At 41.1% G+C, this 25314-nt stretch overlaps 1 protein-coding gene across 1 annotated transcript in view; it reads left to right on the top strand.

The window, feature by feature from the left end:
• The window catches only part of cyp7b1 (cytochrome P450, family 7, subfamily B, polypeptide 1), a 291214-nt gene that overhangs the window by 245493 nt on the left and 20407 nt on the right, over positions 1-25314 (top strand). The window contains exons 2-3 of the mRNA XM_087985934.1: positions 20242-20375; positions 24019-24612. Of these exons, the coding sequence (XP_087842060.1) occupies positions 20242-20375; positions 24019-24612 (728 nt within the window). The remainder of the gene's footprint in view (positions 1-20241; positions 20376-24018; positions 24613-25314) is intronic.

The raw sequence follows: 25314 nt of genomic DNA, 5'->3' as shown, positions 1-25314 counted from the left end.
CTTCTATTATCTACATTCCCTCGTTGTTCTTTCCCTCTTTTTCTTTCACAACATCTGTTTCATTCCTAATTTTCATTCCTAAAAGATGATAGACCTGAACTATTAACTCTCTCTCCCTTGGACCTGAACTATTAACTCTCTCTCTCTTGGACCTGAACTATTAACTCTCTCTCCCTTGGACCTGAACTATTAACTCTCTCTCCCTTGGACCTGAACTATTAACTCTCTCTCCCTTGGACCTGAACTGTTAACTCTCTCTCCCTTGGACCTGAACTATTAACTCTCTCTCCCTTGGACCTGAACTGTTAACTATCTTCAATGATTGCCAGCATTTTCTGTTCTTATACTGAATAAAATTATTCGTTAAATGAGAGGCCTCTTTGTTTCTGTTTGAGTCCTTATGTCAGTCTACATCTGTATTTTTCCAAAATCTGCCAGCCTATGAGTTCTTCAATCTCTCTACTGCTATTAGGGGGTCTGTAGAAAACCCCCAATGAGGTGGCTGCTCCTTTGCTGTTCCTAAAGTCCACCCATACTGTCTCAGTAGACAAACCTTCCTCGACAACCTTCATTTCTGTAGCTGTGATGCCCTCTCTGATTAGCAATGCTACTTCCCCCTCCTCCAGTCTTTCTCTCCCATCTCTGTCCTTTTTAAATGTTCTAAACCCTGGAACATCCAGCAACCATTCCTGCTCCTGTGAAACCCACATCTCCATTATGGCCAAAATATCCTAGTCCCAAGTACTGATCCATGCTCGAAGTTTGTCACTCTTATTTCAGACACTCCTTGCTTTAAAGCAGACATATTTTAACCGATCCCTTTGTTTCATCACATGAAAAACCTTCCTGATAGATTCACCACATCCTGTCATTGCCCTATCCACAACACTCCCCTCCCCCCCCCGCCGCCCCCTCAGATATGTAGCTCTGGTTCCCATCCCCTTGCCAAACTAGTTTAAACCCTCCCGAATCACACAAGCAAATCTCCCACCCAGGGCATTTGTGCCCCTCTAGTTCAGGTGCAACCCATCCTTCATGTACAGGTCCCACCTTCCCCAGAAGGATCCCAATGGTCTAAGTATCTGAAGCCCTCCCTCCTGCATCAGCCTCGCAGCCACGTGTTAAGCAGCACTCGCTGCCTGTTCCTCATCTCACTGTCTCGTGGCACTGATCGCAAACCTGAGTTCACCACTCTACTTGTCCTGCTCTTCAGCTTCCAACCTAGCTCTTTGTAGTCACTTTTCAGATCCTCAATCCCTTTCCATTGCTGTGGGTCTAGAGTCACATGTAGGCCAGACCAGGTAAGGATAGCAGTTTCCTTCCCTTAAGGACATTAGTGAACCAGATGGGTTTTTCTGACAATCTAGAATGGTTTCATGGCTATCATTAAACTCCTAATTTCAGATTTTTTTATTGAATTCAAATTTCACCACTTGCCATGGTAGGATTCATACCCCAGATCCATAGAACATTCCCAGGATATGTAAGACTGTGACTAGGAAGACAATGTTTGCAAAGCAAAAGAAACCAGACACAATCTTAAAGAAGACCTCTGAATTTCTTCCCCTTTGTTTCCTCATAACTTAGGCATTCAAGGAATTCCCAGAGTTGAGGATTACCTCTTTGGTGATTCCTCCTCTGTTTGCAAATGTAGATTTCTGTTGTGTGCATGTTTCTTATGGAATCAAATGTAAAACGGATATAAATTGAAAAAAAACAAGTGTGCAAGAATACATGTGCAACCCCAGAGCATAGGACATGAGTGTGTGAATGTGCAACATTGAACTTGGTGCGTGTTACTTGTCACATTCAATAGGCAACATCGTCAGTACTATGACATGGCAACATTGCACAGTGCTGTGGAAGGGAATGAATGTGTCTGTGCATTTTAAAAGATTAACATTTGACACATTTTGCTGCATTCTCCCTCTGGGATACCCTGTTGACAGAGGGGAGGAACAATGACACCTTGCAAGACAACCTATTAAGATACTGCTGCATGGTGGCAGCCTGTGGCAATCCATAGAATTTCTTCTTCCCTATTCCCCAGTTCAGGTCACAAGTACAATTACGATTTTGTATTTTGTCACATCCGTCCATGCCGTTTTGAAAGCAAACTGGCCTCTCCTTCAGGTAGGATACCTTTCCCCTCCACTATCTGTGCATCTCATCTCTAAACATGACCATAATTCCTCAGACATTCTGAAACCCCAGGGAAACTTGTTTTAAAGGGTCTTACACTTTGAAGAATTGCTGGTACAAGAAAACTTCTCCAAATCTTGAATGATTCCAGTTGCATCAGAGCAGGTTTCCTGACGCGTGGGATGACATCAGCAAGCATGTACACAATCAGAGATTGTTTTTACCTTTGCAACATCATTGTTGGTCACGTCAGATATGGCGCCCAAAATTTACTTACTTTAGTTTGTGAAGCTTTACAAAATAGTTGACTGACCCCTTTCATTCGAGAGAAAATCAGAGACTCCCTACAGTGGGGAAGCAGGCCATTCTGCCTATCGTGTCTGCGCTGGCCTTCTGAACAGCATCCCACCCAACTCCAATCCACCCTCCTCACACCCTGTGACACACCACGTATTACATCTTGCCAACCAGAAACAGAGAGACAGATCCATTTTATGCCTATTGTCTGCTTCCTACTGGGCTGCCAATCTCCTGTCCAACATAATATGCTACTCCCTACAATGAACTTATATTTTCTGTCATAACTTTTAAATATGACACCTTACCAAATACTGTAAGTACAGTATATCCACATATCACATTCTCAAACAATTCCAATCATATGGTCAAATGTGACTTTCCCTTTCACAAAGCCGGATTGCTGCCTGACCTGATGTGCTTTTCCAGCACCACTCTAATCTATTCTTGAACTTCTCCTAGTGTCCTTTTCTGTCTTCTTTAATAATAGTTTCTAATCTATGAGATATGGTAAGCAAACAAGCCAGTCATTTCCTGCTTCTGTAGCCCTTCCTCAACCAGATTTGGAAGCACTTTGGACACCTGACATTGACATGGACCTCCGTTGCTCCCGATGCGGTCTCCTCTACATTGGGGAGACTGGACGCCTCCTAGCAGAGCGCTTTAGGGAACATCTCAGAGACACCCGCATCAATCAACCAAATCACCCAGTGGCTCAACATTTCAACTCCCCCTCCCACTCTGCCGAGGATATGGAGGTGCTGGGCCTCCTCCACCGCCGCTCCCTCACCACCAGACGCCTGGAGGAAGAACGCCTCATCTTCCGCCTCGGAACACTTCAACCCCAGGGCATCAATGTGGATTTCAACAGTTTCCTCATTTCCCCTTCCCCCACCTCATCCTAGTTTCTAACCTCCAGTAACTCGACCTGTCCGGACTTGTCCGACCTGCCCAGCTCCTTTTCCACCTATCCACTCCACCCTCTCTTCCCTGACCTATCACCTTCATCTCCTTCCCCACTGACCTATTGTACTCTATGCTACTCTCTCCCCACCCCCACCCTCCTCTAGCTTATCTCTCCATGCTTCAGGCTCTCTGCCTTTATTCCTGATGAAGGGCTTTTGCCCGAAACGTCGATTTTGCCTGTCCTCGGATGCTGCCTGAATTGCTGTGCTCTTCCAGCACCACTAATCCAGAATCTGGTTTCCAGCATCTGCAGTCATTGTTTTTCCCATGTAATGTCCCCCAGCCTTCTGTCTCCCATTAGCAGCCCCACCCTGTGGTAGGACATGCCATTGCAAGCAAGGACAAAACCCCTGACTGAGACAGAGACGACTTTTTGTGATCTGCAGGTGGAAACCTATAGTGAGGTCCAACCATGCTGTGAAAGGGATATGGGGACCAAGAAAATTACCAACTGCCTGTCTATGTTTTAATTATTCATTTACATTGAACGGCAGTTCAGAGTCAAACACGTTGCTGTGGGCCTGGTAGTCATATGTAGGTCAGAACAGCAGTTTGCTTTCCTAAAGGACATTAATGAACCAGATGGGTTTTTTAAAAAAATCATCCTGACAATCAACAAAAGATTTATGGTCCTTATTATGCTCTTAATTCCAGGTTTTTAATTGAATTAAAATTCCACCATCTGCCATGGCAGGATTTGAACTCAGGTCACTGGAACATTACCTGAGTATCAAGCTTAGTAATGCAGTGATACTACCACTAGGCCATCCTTGGTCCTGGCATCAGGTTATTGTATTTCACTGGGTGTCTAACAAAGCAGTTTTGGAGGGTGTCTTCTCTAATTGTTGATTTTATTCAGTGAATCTTTTTTGTTGTTATCTTTGGTACTTAAACAAATAAAAGACAGTGTTTCCTTCATTAAGTGATTTGCCCAAAACAAGTCTGTTATCTTGGGAGTGAAAAAGATGACATTTGTTGTCGCTGCCAACTCTCTCCACATTAAACATTTCTAGTTTCCTTGATGAGCTTTCTCTCCTTCCTATATCTGAGCTGGGAGGGTCTACCAGTTAAAATGAGTGTTTTTGGCTTTCTTCCAATGTCATGCTGCTTTCTTTAGGTGCCACTGAAGACTTGCTTTAATGTCATCAGCTGATGATATGAAACATTTCCATTCCTACCTGCCTGACTGATAGCTGCTGCAATTTTCAACCTTTCTTGAATCTTAATCAGTGGTTTGACCAATTTCCAACCACCTTGCCTCTCCGTCCTCTAATGTTACCGAGGAGTTGGACAACAGAAGTGCCACAAATATGATTTAAGGCATATCCAGACTCACAGAGTGGGAGGCAGAAGGCTTACATTGCTTCAGGTACATGTGTAGCTCTCGGGTGTTATTGTACTTTATTCACAAATGGTCTGCATTTTAAAAAATCTTTTGTAACCACCTTGTAGCTCGCTTCCTGATAAATGTTGTCCAAGTGACTGGCAGTTTTGTGTGGGCAGGACGTCTCCTGCTGGGGTCCTAACCCAGGGATGGTGTGATAGGAGCCTCTCAAATGCATAAAGGGCATTTACTGCTGGTGAGCCTTTCCTATCTAACTGATGGTGGTTCCCAGCGATTGTCCAACCATTTGAGGGAAAGCCTTGTTGCGCTGATTTACATTGACTCATTGTCTTCATTTGTGAGGATTTCAGTAATTCATGTGATCAGATCTTGCGAGTAAGAAATCTTATCTTTTGAGTTGACCACCCTCATGGCTCTTTCAAGATAATTGTCAGTGAAGAAACGCATGGGAGACCCTCATTCAGGAGAAACCAACTTGGAGGAAACACCTGTACAATGAGACACAATTTTCCAAGAGCATCTGTCAGCACAAGGTAGTATTGAAGAGGAACCGGAGAAAGGAATGTCAGGAATCTCGAGGTGAAGGACCACGCCCACCTCCTGGAAACACTTGCCCAGTGTGCGGTTGGAAATCCACGACCAGGGTCATCAGCCACACAAGGGCCCACAGAATCCAGTCCAGAGACATTGAAATCCCCAGCTGGATATTAGTGAGTGATTGCCAATGACAATGAAATAAAGAAACCATTAAGAAACTCACTGTTCCAAGAAATGCAATTTGATATCTCCAGTGTATATTGAACCAATGTTGAGAACAACTTACTTTGTTACAATAAGTCACAATAATAAGTGTTGCAAGTTGAAAGTGGAGTCAGAGCTGAACAGGGTGGTGAAGGAAGCATTTGGCATGTTAACCATCATTGGTCAGAACTTTGAGTATAGGATTTGGGACATCATGTTGAGACTGTACAGGACATTGGTGAGGCCACTTTTGGAATGCTTCTGGTCTCCCTGCAAACCAGGGCCGGATGTATGCAGTTAATGGTAGGGCCCTGGGGAGTGTTCTGAACAAAGGAACCTAGGGGTGCAGGTGCATAGTTCCTTGAAAATGGAGTTGCAGGTAGATGGGATGTTGAAGAAGGTGTTTGGTAAGTTTCCCTTCATTGGTCAGTACATTGAGTATAGGAGTTGAGATGTCCTGTTGCAGGACATTGGTTAGGTCACTTTTGGAATATTTCATGCAATTCTGGTCTCCCTGCTATAGGAAAGATGTTGTGAATTCTGAAAGGATTCAAAAAAGATTTACAAGGGTTGGATGGTTTAAGATAGAGGGAGAGGCTAAATAGGCTGGGACTGTTTTCCCTGGAGCTTTGAAGGCTGAGGGGTGACCTTATAGAGGTTTATAAAATCATGAGGGGCATGGATAGGGTAAATAGACAAGGTATTTTCCCTGGGGTTGGGGGAGTCCAGTACTAGAGGGCATAGGTTTAAGGTGAGAGGGGAAAGATATAAAAGAGACCTACGGGGCAACTTTTTTCATGCAGAGGGTGGTGTGTGTATGGAATGAGCTGCCAGTAGTGGAGGTGGATATAATTACAGCACTTAAAAAGGTTCAATGTTTGTGAGAAGATTTGTAGCTCGGTTGCTCGTTGCTGTGGTTCTGTTCGCCGAGCTGAAAGTTTTGTTGCAAACGTTTCGTCCCCTGTCTAGGTGACATCCTCAGTGCTTGAGAGCCTCCTGTGAAGTGCTTCTGTGGTGTTTCCTCCGGCATTTATAGTGGCCTGTCCCTGCCGCTTCCGGTTGTCAGTTTCAGCTGTCCGCTGCAGTGGCCGGTATATTGGGTCCAGGTCGATGTGTTTGTTGATTGAATCTGTGGATGAGTGCCATGCCTCTAGGAATTCCCTGGCTGTTCTCTGTTTGGCTTGTCCTATAATAGTAGTGTTGTCCCAGTCGAATTCATGTTGCTTGTCGTCTGCGTGTGTGGCTACTAGGGATAGCTGGTTGTGTCGTTTCGTGGCTAGTTGATGTTCGTGGATGTGGATCGTTAGCTGTCTTCCTGTTTGTCCTATGTAGTGTTTTGTGCAGTCCTTGCTTGGTATTTTGTACACTACATTGGTTTTGCTCATGCTGGGTATTGGGTCCTTCGTTCTGGTGAGTTGTTGTCTGAGGGTGGCTGTTGGTTTGTGTGCTGTTATAAGTCCTAGTGGTCGCAGTAGTCTGGCTGTCAGTTCAGAGATGTTCTTGATGTATGGTAGTGTGGCTAGTCCTTTGGGTTGCGGCATGTCCTCGTTCCATTGTCTTTCCCTTAGGCATCTGTTGATGAAATTGCGAGGATATCCGTTTTTGGTGAATACCTTGTATAGGTGTTTCATCAAACTGTTGTCTCAATTCAATGCCATGAAATTTTACGAAAAAGAGAAAAATGAAGAAAGGTATCACTTAAAGACAGTCCATCAGTCCTGAGCCAGCTCATCATCACTGACACCTGCACCACCATCACTACCTCACTGCTGTTGCCACCAGACCCAACCAATGTCAGAGTCCTCACTCTTCAGGTATTTTGTCGCTGGGCCGATTCTCCTTGGCAACACGGGACCCACCAAAGTCAGAGTCACCTCTGGGCCTACCTCATTGATGTTGCTGCAATGTTCTTTGGCCACAGCCAGCGTAGGACCCAACTGATGACAAAGTCACCATTCCTCAGGCTCCATCTTTTGCTGCTGGGCCTACCTCGCCAACCTTTCCTCCATTGATGTAGCAGCCACCAATTCCGATGCCAGGTATCTTGGTCACCCAGGGGCCCACTCTCCATTGCCATAAGGTCCTTTGCTGGGCCCACTGCCATCTCAGCTCAGGACAAAAAAAATGAAAGGAAAGAAGAAGAAATAAAACAAGAGGAAACGAGGTAGAAAGGCAGTCAGAGTGAACAACCCAGGAGCCTGCCTTGACCTGTTAGCCTCTGCTATTCGTGCGGACATGTTCTCCACGTTCACTGTATCCAGGCCTCCAGGAGTCTGTAAGTTTCAGTCAGAACACCCCTCATCCTTCTAAACTTCATCAAGTACAGACCCAAAGTCCTCAACCACCACTCATATGATAAACCCTTCATCACTTTGGCCCGTTCATAATAACTGAAAATGTGTTGCTGGAAAAGCGCAGCAGGTCAGGCAGCATTCAAGGAACAGGAGAATCGATGTTTCGGGCCTAAGCCCTTCTTCAGGAATGAGGAAAGTGTGTCCAGCAGGCTAAGATAAAAGGTAGGGAGGAGGGACTTGGGGGAGGAGCTTTGGAAATGCGATAGGTGGAGGGAGGTCAAGGTGAGGGTGATAGGCCGGAGTGGGGTGGGGGCGGAGAGGTCAGGAAGATGATTGCAGGTTAGGAAGGCGGTGCTGAGTTCGAGGGATTTGACTGAGACAAGGTGGGGGGAGGGGAAATGAGGAAACTGGAGAAATCTGAGTTCATCCCTTGTGGTTGGAGGGTTCCCAGGCAGAAGATGAGGCACTCTTCCTCCAACCGTCGTGTTGCCATGGTCTGGCGATGGAGGAGTCCAAGGACCTGCATGTCCTTGGTGGAGTGGGAGGAGGAGTTAAAGTGTTGGGCTACGGGGTGGTTGGGTTGGTTGGTCTGGGTGTCCCAGAGGTGTTCTCTGAAACGTTCCGCAAGTAGGCGGCCTGTCTCCCCAATATAGAGGAGGCCATATCGGGTGCAGCGGATGCAATAGATGATGTGTGTGGAGGTGCAGGTGAATTTGTGGCGGATATGGAAGTGTCCCTTGGGGCCTTGGAGGGAAGTAAGGAGGGAGGTGTGGGCGCAAGTTTTGCATTTCTTGCGGTTGCAGGGGAAGGTGCCGGGAGCGGAGGTTGGGTTGGTGGGGGGTGTGGACCTGACGAGGGAGTCATGGAGGGAGTGGTCTTTTCGGAACGCTGATAGGGGAGGGGAGGGAAATATATCACTGGTGGTGGGGTCCGTTTGGAGGTGGCGGACATGATGGCAGATGATACGTTATACATGGAGGTTGGTGGGTTGGTAGGTGAGGACCAGTGGGGTTCTGTCCTGGTGGCGGTTGGAGGGGCAGGGCTCAAGTGCGGAGAAGCGGGAAGTGGAAGAGATGCAGTGGAGGGCATCGTCGACTACGTCTGGCGGGAAATTGCGGTCCTTGAAGAAGGAGGCCATCTGGGTTGTACGGTTTTGGAACTGGTCCTCCTGGGAGCAGATGCGGCGGAGACGAAGGAATTGGGAGAATGGGATGGCGTTTTTACAGGGGGCAGGGTGGGAGGAGGTGTAGTCCAGGTAGCTGTGGGACTCGGTCGGTTTGTAGTAGATGTCCGTGTTGATTCGGTCACCCGAGATAGAAATAACATAATAACAAATAGCAACATCTCTTTCATTGTGTGTAATGTACTATAGTGTAATATCGCACAACTAAATTTCACCCTGCTGGTTAATTATAAGCACGTACTTAACTACAGACATTGTAGAAACTAGGAGTAGGACGAGGCCATTAAGCTGATCGAGCCTGCTGCACTGTTCAGCATGATCATGGCTGATCCTCTATATCACTATCATCCCTTACCCCATGATGGGTTTAAAATCTAAAAATTTATTCATCTTTTTCTTAAATATTTCTTGTGCTATCATATCTGAAATCTGGAATGTTTTTCTGACAGTTCTTGCAATGTCCTGATCTCGGTGGATCTGGCACATTCACATCCTAGCAGCACACAGGCAAACCTTTAGGAAGTAAGTAACATTGCATTCCGTGGTTGTGAGAGCCCACTGAGCACCCCTTTGGAAGAACACCTCTTGGCAGAAATCACCTTCTCCTTTCAACCCCTTTGTTGGGAATTATTGTTGACTCAATTCCCGACACTCAAACAAATTATATTAGCAAAATGTCAAGGCCATTCTGTTCCTTGAAGTCAATTGGATGAGCTGCAGCACTTAACAAGGTTTCCTTTTCAACTTTGGTGAGCTGCCTATGTCTTACTGAGATCTAGAATGTTTCCTGCATTATTTAAGTTGATTAAAATAATTTCTGGAAATATTTTGTGAATTCACGATGTGTGCAATTTGAACGCCAGTAATATGAAATTACATGAAATATACACAGGGAACTGTTCTGGCTGATACACTTCTCCAGCTAGCTGTGTTTTAGCTCTAGTGCAGTTAATGCTTCATTTCTTTGGGAAATCTGAACAGTGCACAGCTGAACTGTTGGTGTCCTGTGCATTGATGTTTCTACCTCACTTAGCCACTTCTGCATGATCTGAAGGTGGGCTTAATACCGGACACCAATCATAATGTATTGTTAGATCGGTGAGATTGTAGGAAAGGCAAAGATGAAAGTTACGTTCTCAAGGGAGGTTAGTGTAAGGTAATGAATTACAGAATTCTTCCAGACAGATCTGGATTAATGTTTTCTCATACTGGCAAAAGATTAGATACCTTTAAACAGATTCTTTTGTGGATTGTTGCCATTTGTAATAGCTATTAAATATATATAACTAAATGAAATGGAGAAATATTTTTGTTAAAATAATTCATTTTTGAGAGGGTCATAATCTACATCAGAAGTGGCAGTCTCTTTGGGATATAGTGAAACATTTTTGTGTTGGCATGCATGTCACTTTGTATTTCTTGACACTTAATGGCCTCAGAATGATCTCTTGTTTGTAATAAAGAGCCTGAAAATTGAGCTACATTTCTTTGCTAAGTGAGCATCCTAAGTTGAATTAGCGTTAGATTTTCGCTCTTGGTACACACATTCTTTTGACACAGTGTTTAATAATGTTAGGCCTATTGCTGCTGATCTAAACATGTCTGAAGTAAACGATGACCCTCGCGTCTCCATGATAGCGAAATGTCTCTCTGATGTGAGTTCATGGACTTGGAATATTAAGTTAATTTTGCCCTGGATTTTTGAGTTGCGTCTTCTTTACCCTGCGGAAATACTGTGAGGTATACAGCTTTTGACCGAATGACAGAGCATGGATGGTACAATTAAGTGCATTAAATTAGAACATGACAAAAAGCCTATCTAAATATTTGTCACAATGTTACATATTCAATGAAATATCTATTCATAAACTGAAAGCAGACAACCACGGGCACTTGCTTTTCTAAATAATAGGTGAGTTTTCATTATGCTTTATCTGCTTTGAAAGGATAATTGAGGACATGGTGTAAGTTGTCAGAGTTCAAGATTTGATGATTTTATCTATAATCTAGGATTAGACTTTGTTTCATTTCGATTTCATTCAGAATTAACCCTCTGAATGCCTTGTGTGTTTTGCAATATATGCAATATAGTTCAACCACGAATTGCAGTGCTGTTGTGGAAGATTCATCCGAAACATTGCTTAAATGTTACAAATAAGAAAAAATACTCCAACTAGAAGGATGCAGAATAATTTGTTTTTCATTTGTATCAAAGCAGCAATTTAGAACTATTACAATTTATACTCTGTCTTAGATATAAAATTATGTGATGTGCATGACTTCTGTTGTATTGGTGTAGCAGTTGTGCATTTTTGACTTTATAAGGAACCACAGCAAGGTCGTCTCAAGATGCTGTGAACTAGAGCTGTAGCATATACATTTGTGGTCCTTTCTCAATTATTGTCATTGTGAATTTGGTTTTAGCAAAACCACTCAGAAAAGCAATGAGTACAGGTGAGACTTCTCTCTGCAGGATAAAAAGGAAATCATCCAAGGAAGGTTAACCAAGACTGGTCCTGTTGTACCACATTAAATCACACTTCACCAGAATCTAATGGTCTTCCATTGTTACATTTGGTGACTGGCATATATCATGGGAGAACCTGAAAGATAAATAGGAAATGATAACTTTATGTGGAAACAAAATGATAGGAACTGATAATAAAAGTTAGAATTATTGAATGTAATTCCTTTGAGTGAAAGAAACTCCTTAAATATTGGGTTAATATGGCTACATGAATGTGCATGCAACACATAGTTGTAAAACCCTATGAGCCCATGATGCTTGCTTAGATTTGAGCCAGTATGTATCTTGTGCTGAATCAAAATAAGTTGTTTTATATGGAGTATGACCTTCAGAGATGGAATGAAATTATGTTGTTCATTGAAATTATTTCAACTCTTGCTAACTATTTCTAGAGCTGAAATGGAATGGCAAGATAAATATATCATTACTTATAAATCTGTCTGAAATAACAGACAATTACCTGAAGCGAAAGGAACAAAGTCCGAATGTGATGAGAACAGTTCTAAAATGGCTCAGATGAGGTGCAATTCAAAAGATTGTAATCCTAAATCTATTAGTATAGTTTTCCTGTCCAATAACATTCCTGCTGCCAAATTATACAGAGTGTGTATAGTTTGTGGTCATGGATGAGCCAGGAGCAGGCAGGTGGGACTAATTTAGTTTGGAATTATGTACAGCATGGACTGGTTGGACCGAAGGGTCTGTTTTTGTGCTGTATGACTTTATAACACTGTATGACTTTATGAAATTATAAATATCATAAGATTTGCATCAGGCAAGTATAACATCGCATAGCTAAGTGAGCTGCAGATTGTGTATTGGTTTGGATAAGTATGACTTGGATAAGTATGATGTGGAGGTGCTGGTGTTGGACCTGGGTGGACAAAGTCAGAAGTCACATGACTCCATGTTATAGTCTGACAGGTTTATTTGAAATCGCAAGCTGGAACCCCTGACAAAGGAGCAGCACTCTGAAAGCTTGGACTATAACCTGGTGTCATGCAACTTCTGACTTTGAATAAGTATAATTATTTCAGTAGTTATTCCAAAGCAGTTGAGCTGTTTGTGTTTACTTCAATAAAAGAAGAAGTTTTCTGGCACCTTACTAAATGTTAAATGAAGAGGAGCACACTTAGGTAAGTGGAGGAAGAAACAGTTGCTGGACCCAAACTGTTTTTGGGAGTCCCCTCAAAGGTAACTGAATACAGGCACTGACAAATACCTAACAGCAGGTCAGCGGTCAGTATTCTCAGGTAAAGACTGGCATGTAGTATAAAGAATGCTGAAAGGTAAGTGGGAAAACCATCAACATGAAATAGTGTTTTGATTAAACGTTTTAACTGTGTGAATGTTACTACAATTTTTATATTAGTCCTACAGATTTACAGCACAGTAAAAGGCCCCTCGGTTCATAGAGTCCATACTGGTCATAAATAACCACCTCACTATTATAATCCCACTTCCCAGTACTTGGTGCATTACATGCCTTGGCATTGCAAATGCACTTTGAAATACTTCCCAAATATTATGTGGATTTCTGCCTGTACCACTCTGACAGCAGCGAGGAATATCTTTGTCTTGAATAATCTTAAAACAGTTGGTTAAAGCGGTTGCACAAACATTCACACCCTTAACCACCAAAACAAGATAAGCCACAGATTTCCTTTGCATTAAATATTATTGGTTCAAAGGTTTGTTAACTGTGCATTCCATCATAAATATTTATATTAGCTAACATTCATATGGTAAAACTTTTTAACAGTTTGTGAATAGTTTCTACTGTATAAGAGATATCTTACAATGTGTAATCAGTATCTAGGCTGGATTCTTGGGAGTTTTCAAGGGGCTTCAATTAATTAATTGGTCCTGAAGAAAAATTGTATTAGATTTGAAACATTACCTGTGCTTCTCCTTTACAGATGCTGCCAGGTCTGTATTGGCTTGTATTTCTTCAGCACTTTCTGTTTTCATTGAAGATGGACATGGGCACATGAATAGGAAGGGATTAGAGGCATATGGGCCAAATGCTGGCAAATGGGATTAGATTAATTTGGGATATCTGCTGGGCATGGATGGGTTGGACCGAAGGGTCTGTTCCCAAGCTGTACGACTCTGTGTTGCATTATGGTTATCCATTTCCACTGATAGTGATTAGCTACAGACACTCCTACCTCCAACTTGGTAGGCAGCTGCACTGAGGACTTTTATTATTTTAACACTTCTGAACTTTTAGCCTTTCTTTCATTTACTCAGGTTTCTTGCAGGAGAAGGTTGTTTGTCAGACCATTGGAGGGGGTATTCCCACCCTAAATAAAACTTGCTGGATACGAGTGGAGGCAACAAACCTTTTGAAGAAGTTCTCTGCTCATGGTGGGGAAGATGAAAATGCTGGAGACAAATTTCTCGCAGTTAGCCACTGAACTCTTACGCTGTTGTGTTGAAATCTCTGCTAGGCTCTATCAAATATCAGCTTCCAAACATCCTTTTTGTTTTCTATTCCGGAAAGAATAGTGCTTAATTATTCAAAGTTTCTGAATTTCTTTTCCTAAGGCAGGGAGAGGGTCAAAAGGTCAGGTGTAGGAAACATAGCACAGGCTATCTCTTTGTCAACTGTTACATGAAGAGAAAAGAAAAAGATGATCACAGTTAGGAGGAGAGCATCATAAACTCCAGGACATCCATGGGTAGCTACACACATCTCCAGTCCCTACTTCGTTCAGCTCACTCCCTCTTACATTTACTTTTTTAGCCCCAGGCTTTTCACCTGATGTCAATTAATATGTCTGATAACAGAGCACAAGGGAATCAAAGAAGAGAGAGAGAGAGAGATTTTCATGACTACCATGTTCCATCTTTGTGTCTCGTCTGAAACCTCTGACAGTAGAGCACACCCTCAGTATTTTCCTGGTGTCAAATGAGATAATGCGGTCACACGTCTGGAGTGTATACATACATTTGTGGATAGAAATTAGAATTGATACCTTTTGAGTATTCAATGATGATGATATTTTCTGGAACCATGCGTAATTTGCTTGTTTAGATAACATAAATTCTGCTGAGAGTCACAACTCTGATCAAAATGAAAACTGAATCCCAGATTTTTGGGATAGGTCGAGATCTTCAAATAAAATCATTGATGGCATTACAAGACACAGAACAATTCCTGCAATAAAGTGAACCATGATGTTGTGATATTTATTCATTATTTTGTTTAATTATTTTGGAATTTAAAATAATATAGATATAAAATAAGTTAATATAAATATTTAACAACAAAAATTCAAAGAGGGCTTTGTGCAATGGGAAGTTGGTGGATATACAACAATCTCAGAGTTCGATGGTGTTGACATTATGTGTTTTTATGGGAGTTCTTTAACTTTGAAAATAACTACTATGGTAAAATCTACAAGAGCCATAGATACTGCAACCTCTTGTAACAGTTAAGAAATCCATACCTATTGAAATGGAATTAGTATAGTATATAATAAAAATAACAACATGAATGATTGACCATATTGTGAAATATATTCCCAAAAACATGCATAAAAATCTCAAAATATATGTTCGAAAATGTGAAATGTGAATTTTGCAGTCACTGTAAATCACTTCCAATTATATTTTGCCTTAGGTAGCATAGGCACATCTGTTTGTCTGGTATCTCAACATGAGCATCACCACTACAGGTCTGTTAGTATTATAAAAGTTATTCTTCAAATATCATGCATGCTATTTTCTGTGTGATGTTTTTTAAAAAAATGGTTTTAAAATAGACAACGAGTACAGAGGACCTCCAGACCAACAGCAAATGTCTCTGTTGACTTCAAATGTCATACCTTTTTGAAAAAAAAGTCAATGAGAACCTGCCAATAATCCTCTCAGTGACCGAGCTCAGTAATTACAGCTCATGGTCCTAAAGGAACACTTGAAGTTTTACACATTATATATTACATGGTATAATGTTCCTGATGATTTACAAATAACATCATGCGTATCTTTCATATCAATTAAATCTCAGTACTGGCGATAGAGCTATGGAAGGAACAAAATGACTAATTCTTACTACAGAACCAGCCTCAAAGCAAAATTCATAGTTTAAAACTACTTGAAATTAAAGTTCAAAGATCAAAACATTAAGGGCTAATGAACAGCTTGAAGCGTTGTGAGAAATATTGAACAATATAAAGAAACAATGCTGAATTAATTATGTTAGAGATCAAAGGTGATAGCCAGCTATTACCAAAACAAGCCTTTATATTTTGAAACATATTTCATGTTGTAAAGAGGTTTTACTCCAAACCTTTAAGACAAAAACTATTTGTTTGATGGTCTGGTTACTTACAATAATGCCATATACTGAATTTAGTTTTAAGTACTGATTCAGGCAGAGTACACAAGCACTAGAATTGGAATGGTCATTGAAGGGTTTAAGTAAAGTATACAGTAAATTATATGGGAAGATGCACCTGTGTGTATGATGGGAAGATGCACCTGTGTGTATGATGGGAAGATGCACCTGTGTGTATGATGGGGGGACATATAAAGTACAACACAACACTTCTAAAGGGAGGAAAATAAATCAGAAGATCCACGGCCTGAGAATAAATCATTCTAACAGGAAGAAAGCTCTCATTCCTATAAGGCAGTATGAGCTCTGTTAACTCACACAAATCAATCTATAAAGAAGGATGACTAAAGCTCATTACCTGCCAAAGTCACGGAATAAATTCACAAATGAAAATTATGCAAAGATGCTGTTCTGCCTAAGAGAACAAACATGAACTAGCAGTATCCTAATATAGTGTGCTTTTGGTGTGAATAATTATTTTTAAAGCTTTTAACTAACAACTTATGTGAAGCAATTCTCTTTGCTGATGTTTATTCCTTCTCATTTTACATTGATTAAAACTACCCTGAAAACTATGAGGTGATACTAAATTAAATGGCGAAATCTGAGTTGATGAACAGCATATAATTCATTTACAGGAAATGTTATTGTAATGATGAGATTGAAAACCAATACAAATCATTCTCCAGCCAACCATCAAAAGTTGAATCTTTAAATTGTTGTTACATCTACATAAATTTAATTTTAAATATATTAAAGTCTTGATTTTACTAAAGAAAAGCTGTATATGTAATCTTACTTTATCAAATTACTTTAATCTCCCCAAGTAAATTCATTTGTTTGCAAATTTTTGTTATCACTTTTTTATTTTAAATTATTTCAAAATGGCATAAATGTAGCTTTAGTATTAACCTTCGAAAAATACTTTATTTTTGATATTCATTTAACCACATTAAACTGTTCCTAAAATGTTAAATCAGCGTCTTGATTGTTTTATTTGTATTATCATTTCTATCATAAAATGACCTACATTACAAGAAGCAGCATTCAATTATCTAACATCAATAAGCCATTTGGCTTTGTTTAAGACCAAAAGATTAGAAGTTTATTTGGTGGTCACCTACTATTGGTTTCATTTTAGGTCATACCCAATACATTTACATTGACTGTTTAAACTGAAAGTATTAGATTTTGAAGCTTTAATTCATAGAATTGTTTTTAAATGCTTACATAAAATGGTATAAAACAGAAATATTAGTCTGGGGACTAAGGGACCAGTAACTCATGATCTTAACACACTTGCAGAAAATAGAACCCTGCGATTCTCTTCATATTCCTAATGAATGTCCCATTTATTTTTCCAAGAAACATCTTCCTTTTGTTCAATGATATACTCATAATTTTAAGCACAATTTTACTAGGTTTCATTCAGTTCTTAAGTCCTTCAGGGTAACAAAAGCCAGTTGTAATTATATATTGCATTATATTAAAGTTAATGGAGAAACAATATCATACCATGAAGCAGCATCAGGACCCTTTTCAGATTGTACGGTTATATGCGATGCCATTGGCTGATTAAAGACTTTCTGTTACCTCTTTTGAGAATAACATTATTAAAATCTTACTAGTTATGGTGCATTTAGAATTGGATCAAAAATGTATTTTAAGCATAAACATTGCAGGGATGCTAGATAGCTATTTGTTTTAACAAATTGTACATTAAAATTCCTCAACTCCATTTTAACTACTAAACTGTGGCTTTTATTTTAGGTATTTTCACTAACTGGCATTATTTTGTAATAATTTGCCTGTAAGTAGCAAAACAAATTTTGAATCTTGAAGCAATACTGGACAAACATTTCGATACTCAGATCAGCTGCTCACCTAATACAATATGGAAATGTTTGATATTTGTGTATGTTCAAAAATGATTTGAAATGGATTTTAGTGAAGGGAAGAAAAGGTGGAACATTAACGTCAGTACTACCTCTGCTTAGACAATTGCTGCCAATTTATGATTTTTTTTTAATCCCTCCCAAAGCATTATGTCCCTTTTTCTGCATCTAAGATTTCCCCTGCTATACAATCAGTCCGAGTCCCGATATCGATATGCTTAACATTCTACTTATTTAAATTGCATAACTAGCTGCAGTAATCACCACCATCGATTCTGGTATCAGAACTGAAAGACTGTGTATGAGTCCCCTTATCTCAGAGCTTGTTGAATCTTCCACCGCGTTACCTCTTGTCTTGCTTTTATGTGAACATTAGTGTGCACTAAACCTTGCCGTCATGTGCTTAACTTTTACTTAAATTTACTACTGATGCTTCACTGCTTTTTTGCCGTATAAGTTATGGGCAATTAGTCTTTTGTTCTTTGCTTTTTGCCTCACGTACGATAATAATTATTGAATTCAAAAATTTCAAAAGTGGATTTTAAAATCAGACAAATGTTGGACCAACTATCAAACAGGAAACTGCCTGAGGCACTGGGTGCTATTTCTGTAAAAACAAACAGGTTTTTGCTGTGTTGATAACCTTGGGCTAAAACAGTGATGAACAAAACCATTTCAGGTTAGATCTCAACTCTGTGCTCCTTTATCTAATCCCAGCCAGGAGAGTAGGACAGGTCTTAGAGCATGCCTGAGTTGATGGGTTGGTGGGCAGAATCAGCCACCAATCTCTCCTCATCTCAATTTTGTTAACCTGCTGGGGAGTGTCCGCATGATTACGAGCTCAGCTCAGATGCTATTCCATTGATGCTTCAGCAGTACTCCCTTCCAATTCCTGGACTTTGCCTCTTGATTATATAGTGTGTCCATTGATTTAAGACTTTTCAAGGAACTAGCGCCTTTACAAAAGGAGAATGGTGTGCAAGAGATAAGAAAGTAAAATGAGACAAAATAATTAAAGAACTTGCATTCACATAAAGCCTTCTGTGAACAGTGATCATTCTGAAACTTTTGAATGTCAGTGTATTGTGGTCATTATAAAATGCAGAGAAATGTTCCAACCAATTTTCACATAGTACGTTTCCATAAAGAAACTAGGTCCAAGCATTTGTTCCCTTTGACATTTGTAATTTTTGCTGTGTTATTTTGATAACAATGAGTTTGGTAGAAGATTTAGCTTTAAGGGAAATCACAATGGGTGTGTCAAATGTAAGATGCATTAGCAAATGTTCACACAGTAAGAATGAAAGAGGGACTTGTTTTTTAGAACATAGAACATAGAACAATACAGCACAGAACAGGCCCTTCGTCCCACAATGTTGTGCCGAACATTTGTCCTAGCTTAAGCACCCATCCATGTACCTATCCAATTGCCGCTTAAAGGTCACCAATGATTCTGCCTCTGCCACTCCCACGGGCAGCGCATTCCATGCCCCCACCACTCTCTGGGTAAAGAACCTACCCCTGACATCTCCCCTATACCTTCCACCCTTCACCTTAAATTTATGTCCCCTTGTAACACTCTGTTGTACCCGGGGAAAATGTTTCTGACTGTCTACTCTATCTATTCCCCTGATCATCTTATAAACCTCTATCAAGTCACCCCTTATCCTTCGCCGTTCCAACGAGAAAAGACCTAGCACTCTCAACTTATCCTCGTACGACCTATTCTCCATTCCAGGTAACATCCTGGTAAATCTCCTCTGCACCCTCTCCAAAGCTTCCACATCTTTCCTAAAGTGAGGCGACCAGAACTGCACACAGTACTCCAAATGTGGCCTAACCAAGGTCCTATACAGCTGCAACATCACCTCACGACTCTTGAATTCAATCCCTCTGCTAATGAAAGCTTTATCTGGTATGTTTGTTATTTAAGCCATAGGAAAACAATATTGATGCAGTGGGTCAAAAGTGCATTTGAAGGCGATAAATTGAAGGGCCCACATTTTCAGGGTCGATGACTATATCAGCAAAATATGATTTTAGTTTTGTAAAACTGAGGAAGCTGTGGATAAATATCATTCCCCTCTGGTCCACTTGAGAACGGGGCAGATATAGAAAGTGACTAAAAGGAATGGACAGTGTTAGTGCTGTTATATTTTAATGCATTGAAGTGTCATCTTGAGTGATGTCTTGTAAAGTGCACATAAATAATTGTTTTTATTTAAGACTTGATTGCATTTTTTGGCGACTAAGGAAATTTGGTTTATCACATTACAGTTTTAAAATATTCTTTTAAAAAGAAGTGGGAAGGCCAACATTTTAATTGTATTTACAATGGAATTATCACAAAAACAATAGCCACAACATAACCATGAATATGTTACTATCTCTTATCTGGAAACTAAATAAATCTACAGGGTTTCTCGAAAAATTTACTCACTTTGCAGCAATTTGCAGTTAATTTTGTTGAAAAATACCTTTTGTGTCTCTCTCTTTTTGAATATAGACCTGGAGAACCACCTCTAGAACAAGGCTGGATCCCCTATTTTGGCAAAGCATTTGAGTTCCATCGTGACTCTTTAGGATTTCTTCTCTCTCGTCAACAAAAATGGGGTGACATCTTCACAGTCTACATCGCCGGTGAGTATTCAGATAAATTGCTGCCCAGGCTACCTTTGACATTTTGTGCTGTAAATCCTTGTTGTTTCTGTGGTACAGCCGCATGATTTGGCGAATTTCTCGTAACTGTTGTATTTAAGACGATGGCACTGAAGGTTTCTGAAGAAAACTACAACTGCAGTGTGCTTCCACTGCAAAACTTGACAGACATTTGAAAGATAGATTTAGCAGGAAAGCTCAGGATGTCTTCCAGTACTTGGCAGGGGCCTTTGGAAGGTAGAAAGCTGTCCTGATGCAGCCACAAACCTTTTGTGAATTTTCAACCTTGGGAAGAGCTTGTATTTTATTTCAATGTATAATTAATGCTTTCCAAAACTGGCTCACATGGAAAACACAAAACGATGCTCCGAGTTGCTGGCAGAGCGGTGACATGAAACCTGATTCCACTGATTGCCGTTTCCGACATGGTGAGCAAATGATTGTCGTGCTGAAAAGTCGCAAGGGACAGGAATGTCATCTTAATAAAGAAATTAAAAGGCACATCTTTCTGTGAGAAACAATGTAAATTTCTGACCTGTCGCAGAAAATAGTTCTCTAATTGGTATTGTGTGGTGGTGCAGCAGAATCGCTTTTCCTAAACGTCATTCTGGAGTAGCAGTACTGTACATCATTGTCAACAGTTCAGCAAAATCTTCCTAATAAGAGCATGATTACATAAATGCTGCATTTCACAAAAAAAACCTACCTTGTTGAATCGATCCACCAGAAAGGCTTGCTACCCACCATACCCCTCCCTCCCTCCCTCCCCCCAGCCCCGCTTATTCTGTTCAACTAGAAATGAAGCTCAATGCCAGAAAAAATAACCTATTTTCAGCTGATGCACTCTGTACGTTAACAAATTTTATTAAATGAGAGGAAAGAAATCAGATGAAGAAATTTTCGATGTTATTATTTTAAATATTCACACAGCAATATTGACCTAGTGCATGCGCACATACTTTTTTTTTAAAAAACTGTAGCAAGTAATCTGTACATTGTTATTTTAGTTTGAGTAATTAATACTGATTTAAATTCTCCTTTTTTGTGTTGGAAACCATAATTTTTCACTGTTTGATTAAACAAAATGGGGATAAAGTTTCGTGACTCATGAACCCCGGGGAAGAAAGCTTGTTTTGGCAAATTCAGTGTGATGGAGGGGCCTGAAGGTACCAGGCGTTTTAATTGGGTGCAGAAACAAAAGCAGAAGTTGCTGGAAAAGCTCAGCAGCTCTGGCAGCACCTGTGAAGAGAAATCAGAGTTAACGTTTCGGGTCAAGTGACTCTTCCTCAGAGCTTTTCCAGCAATTTCTGTTTTTGTTTCTGATCTACAGCATCCACAGTTCTTTCGGTTTTTATTTAGTATTTAACTCACTGCCACATCTCTTCTAGAAATGCACATCTTGAAAAAGTTTCTCTCCTCTCACTGGAGTTTTGAGGAAGGGTCACTCAACCCAAAACATTAAATCTGACTTCTCCCCACAGATACTACCAGACCTGCGGAGCTTTCCCAACAATTCCTGGTTTTGTTTCTGATTTACAGCATCTGCAGTTGTTTCAGTTTTTACTTAATTGGATGCAAGGCAGGTTTTCTGACACAACTACATTCCTGTTTATTGGGGAGATGGTCAAAAAATCTAGCTCCCTGATGAAACCTACCGGGTTAGCAACCTCTGGGCGTTTTACTGAAAAGGCACCCGGACAGCACTTCATTCTCCACAAGACAGGGCAATCAGTCTGTGTGTGTTTATCAACTCTATCCTACTACCCCTGCGGATTTCCGAGATTAGGCTCAAGACAGGCACAGTGATGCCTCCCCTGAGGTTCTCCGGAACACTGTCCAGGACAGAGAGATCAACCTTTCTTCCCCAGTGATGACAAAAAGTGGCCATCCCAGTTGACAAAGGTGACATGGATGGACGTGGATGCAGAGGACAGAGGCTACGCGTGCCTCAGGAAACCCTAACTCCACTGCCACAACACAATAAATAACATCAGAGCATTTATCAGACTGACTCACCATGATGCTGACTGCAGGGCACTCTTCCCAGAATGCTTCACTGTGGTGCTGACTACAGGCCACTCTTCCCAGAATGCTTCACGGTGATGCTGACTGTAGGGCACTCTTCCCGGAATGCTTCACTGTGATTCTGACTGTAGGGCACTCTTCCCAGAATGCTCCACTGCGATGCTGACTACAGGCCACTCTTCCCAGAATGCCTCACTGTGACGCTGACTGCAGGGCACTCTTTCCAGAATGCTTCACTGCGATGCTGACTGTAGGCCATTCTTCCCAGAATACCTCACTGCGATGCTGACTACAGGGCACTCTTCCCAGAATGCTTCACCGTGAAGCTGACTACAGGTCACACTTCCCAGAATGCTTCACTGCAATGCTGACTACAGGCCACTCTTCCCAGAATGCTTCACTGCGATGCTGACTACAGGGCATTCTTCCCAGAATGCTTCACTGTGATGCTGACTGGAGGCTACTCTTCCCAGAATGCTTCACTGTAATGCTGACTTCAGGGCTCTGTTCCCAGAATGCTTCACTGCAATGCTGACTGCAAGGTACTCTTCCCAGAATGCTTCACCATGATGCTGACTGCAGGACACACTTTCCTTTAACACCTCTTCATAACTGCTGTAGATGGATACCTGTAGCAAACTGAGGTTCAAATCATTTGACTGCAGCCCCCATGAATCCTGCAAAACTCCATGCTGATGTTCTAGCCAGGAAACCCGCAGGAGGCTATTGGTCTAAAGGAAACAAATTAACTGACAATTAATGTCAAACAATGTTTCTTGATGTGTTAATGTTATGAATCAAGCTTTTCCTTAAGAGAAGGAATATTTTGTGCCATCACTGGCTCATACATCTGAGTGTCAACATATGTTACTACAAACTAATTCCGTCTGCAATCTAGCCACCATTGGGCGCTCTCAGGCCTGTTCACTGTGTTTCATTACTGCTCTGGTGTCATCTTTGACACCATTTATGTCACCACTTTCTGTCCCACTCCCTTTGTCCTGAGCTGAGGAGACGGGTAGCTGGTGCATCTCTCTCTCTTCGAGGTTCTCACCCTGTCATAGAGCTGGACTGTGCAGGGCCGCTATTTGGAAACCCTCATGTGCCAGAGTATAGCAGTGCTGCTCCTGGGGGGGGGGGGGGTGCATGCATTGGAAGGGCACCTTCAGTCAACCAATCACCTGTTCAATGAAGGTGTCATTCAATAAATGAGCAACATTGTACAGGCAGCCCTTGGAGTTCTGGATATAGGTTTGCTCGCTGAGCTGGAAGGATTGTTTTCTCAGTGAGCAAACCTACATCCAGAACGTCAGCCTGAGCTACAAATCTTCTCAAAACTCGCTAACACTTTGATAGTTGTTTAAATTTGAAAGGTGAGACATGTTTTTGCAGCATGGTTGATAGGGTTTGGAAAGGGGAAGGAGGGAGGCCGGAGGTCTTGAGGGGGAGCAGGATTCATGGTAAAATTGGAAACTGGAGATCAATGTAGTCAATTAATCTCCATGCAGTTTGCATTGTTTTCAAATGATGGAACTGAGAGTGAAATGAAAGAAATGATTTTCCTTAATGCTGTGTTTGTTTTTTTCACTCTTCTTTATAGGCAAGTACATGACCTTTATTTTAAATCCATTCCTTTATCAGTTTGTGGTTCAGTGCAACAAGCAATTAGACTTCCAAGGATTTTCATTGGAGATGTCAGCCAAAGTTTTTGGCCACCCTTATCTGGATGATCCCAAAATACCAGTGTGCATTGAAGAAATTGAGAAGTGCTACTCCTACCTAATGGGTGAGGAGCTAAATATTTTGAATGGAAGAACTATGGAGAATCTTCAGAGTGTAATGGAGCAAGAGCAGTTGGGGCCAACCGAGTGCAGAACAGAGGGTATGTACACCTTCTGTTGCCGTATCATAATTGAAGCCACTTATTTAACTCTATATGGAAAGGCACCCAAGGACGAGCAAGAAGAAATCACTGAATTAAAAAAGAAATTTATTCAATTTGACACAATGTTTCCCTACCTGGTTGCGAGGATCCCCATTGAACTTCTAGGCAACACCAAAGTGATTCGCAAAGAACTGACCAGTTATTTCACATCGAGAAGATTGGATCAACGACTAAATCTAGCAAAAGTAATCAAAGAGAGAAAGAACTTTCTTGAGACATATTCATATCTGCAAGATCATCAGAGAGCAGGTAAGCAAAAATGAACACATACAATTGCAATCTTTCCCCATCTATTAAAAATTAGAAATGAAACTGAATCTCAAACTGTTGGCCCATCCAGGCAATTTTAACAAACTTGAACTGATCAGGCAAGGTTGGTTGATAAGTTCTCATTTTGGTGGGATGAATGTCATAGTGAGTTTGAATACTTGCAGCACTGAGACCTGACTTTGAAACTTAGACTAATGGAATGGAAGTAACGTCTCTGACAAATGCTGCTTCTAATTAAAATTCATCTTCATGGTTTGAATAATACACGGGAACATGTTCTGTAATTCATTACGAGTTAGCTGTTTATCTCAGAGAAGATGGTAACAAACAGATAAAAGTGGAAATCCTTGCAGTTGAGATCCCTCCTTGAGAATGAGTGTGAGTTCACACAGCAGGAAGCTGGTGTCAGATTTGAGTTTTATTTAAAAATGTTCTACAGTTAGAACATCCAGTTCCCCAGTGATGAAATCACTCACTATGGTTCACATTAATTTCATTCAGCATCTTATTTAAACATAAATCCCCATAAAGCTGAGACCTGATTTAATCCAGCACACAGGGCGCAATCAGTTGGCTAATATTGCCCCCAGAGGATATACCACCTTGCTGATGGATTTGTACCTACTGGACTTTAACTGGGATTCTACAGGGCACGCAGCATGACCTAACTGGGGACTAACT

Source organism: Chiloscyllium plagiosum, unplaced genomic scaffold (genome assembly GCF_037043375.1).
Source record: "Chiloscyllium plagiosum isolate Xiang-an unplaced genomic scaffold, Cpla_swu_hap1 HiC_scaffold_4, whole genome shotgun sequence".
In the NCBI taxonomy this organism is placed as follows: Eukaryota; Metazoa; Chordata; class Chondrichthyes; order Orectolobiformes; family Hemiscylliidae; genus Chiloscyllium; species Chiloscyllium plagiosum.
This window is presented reverse-complemented; position numbering and strand designations above follow the sequence as displayed.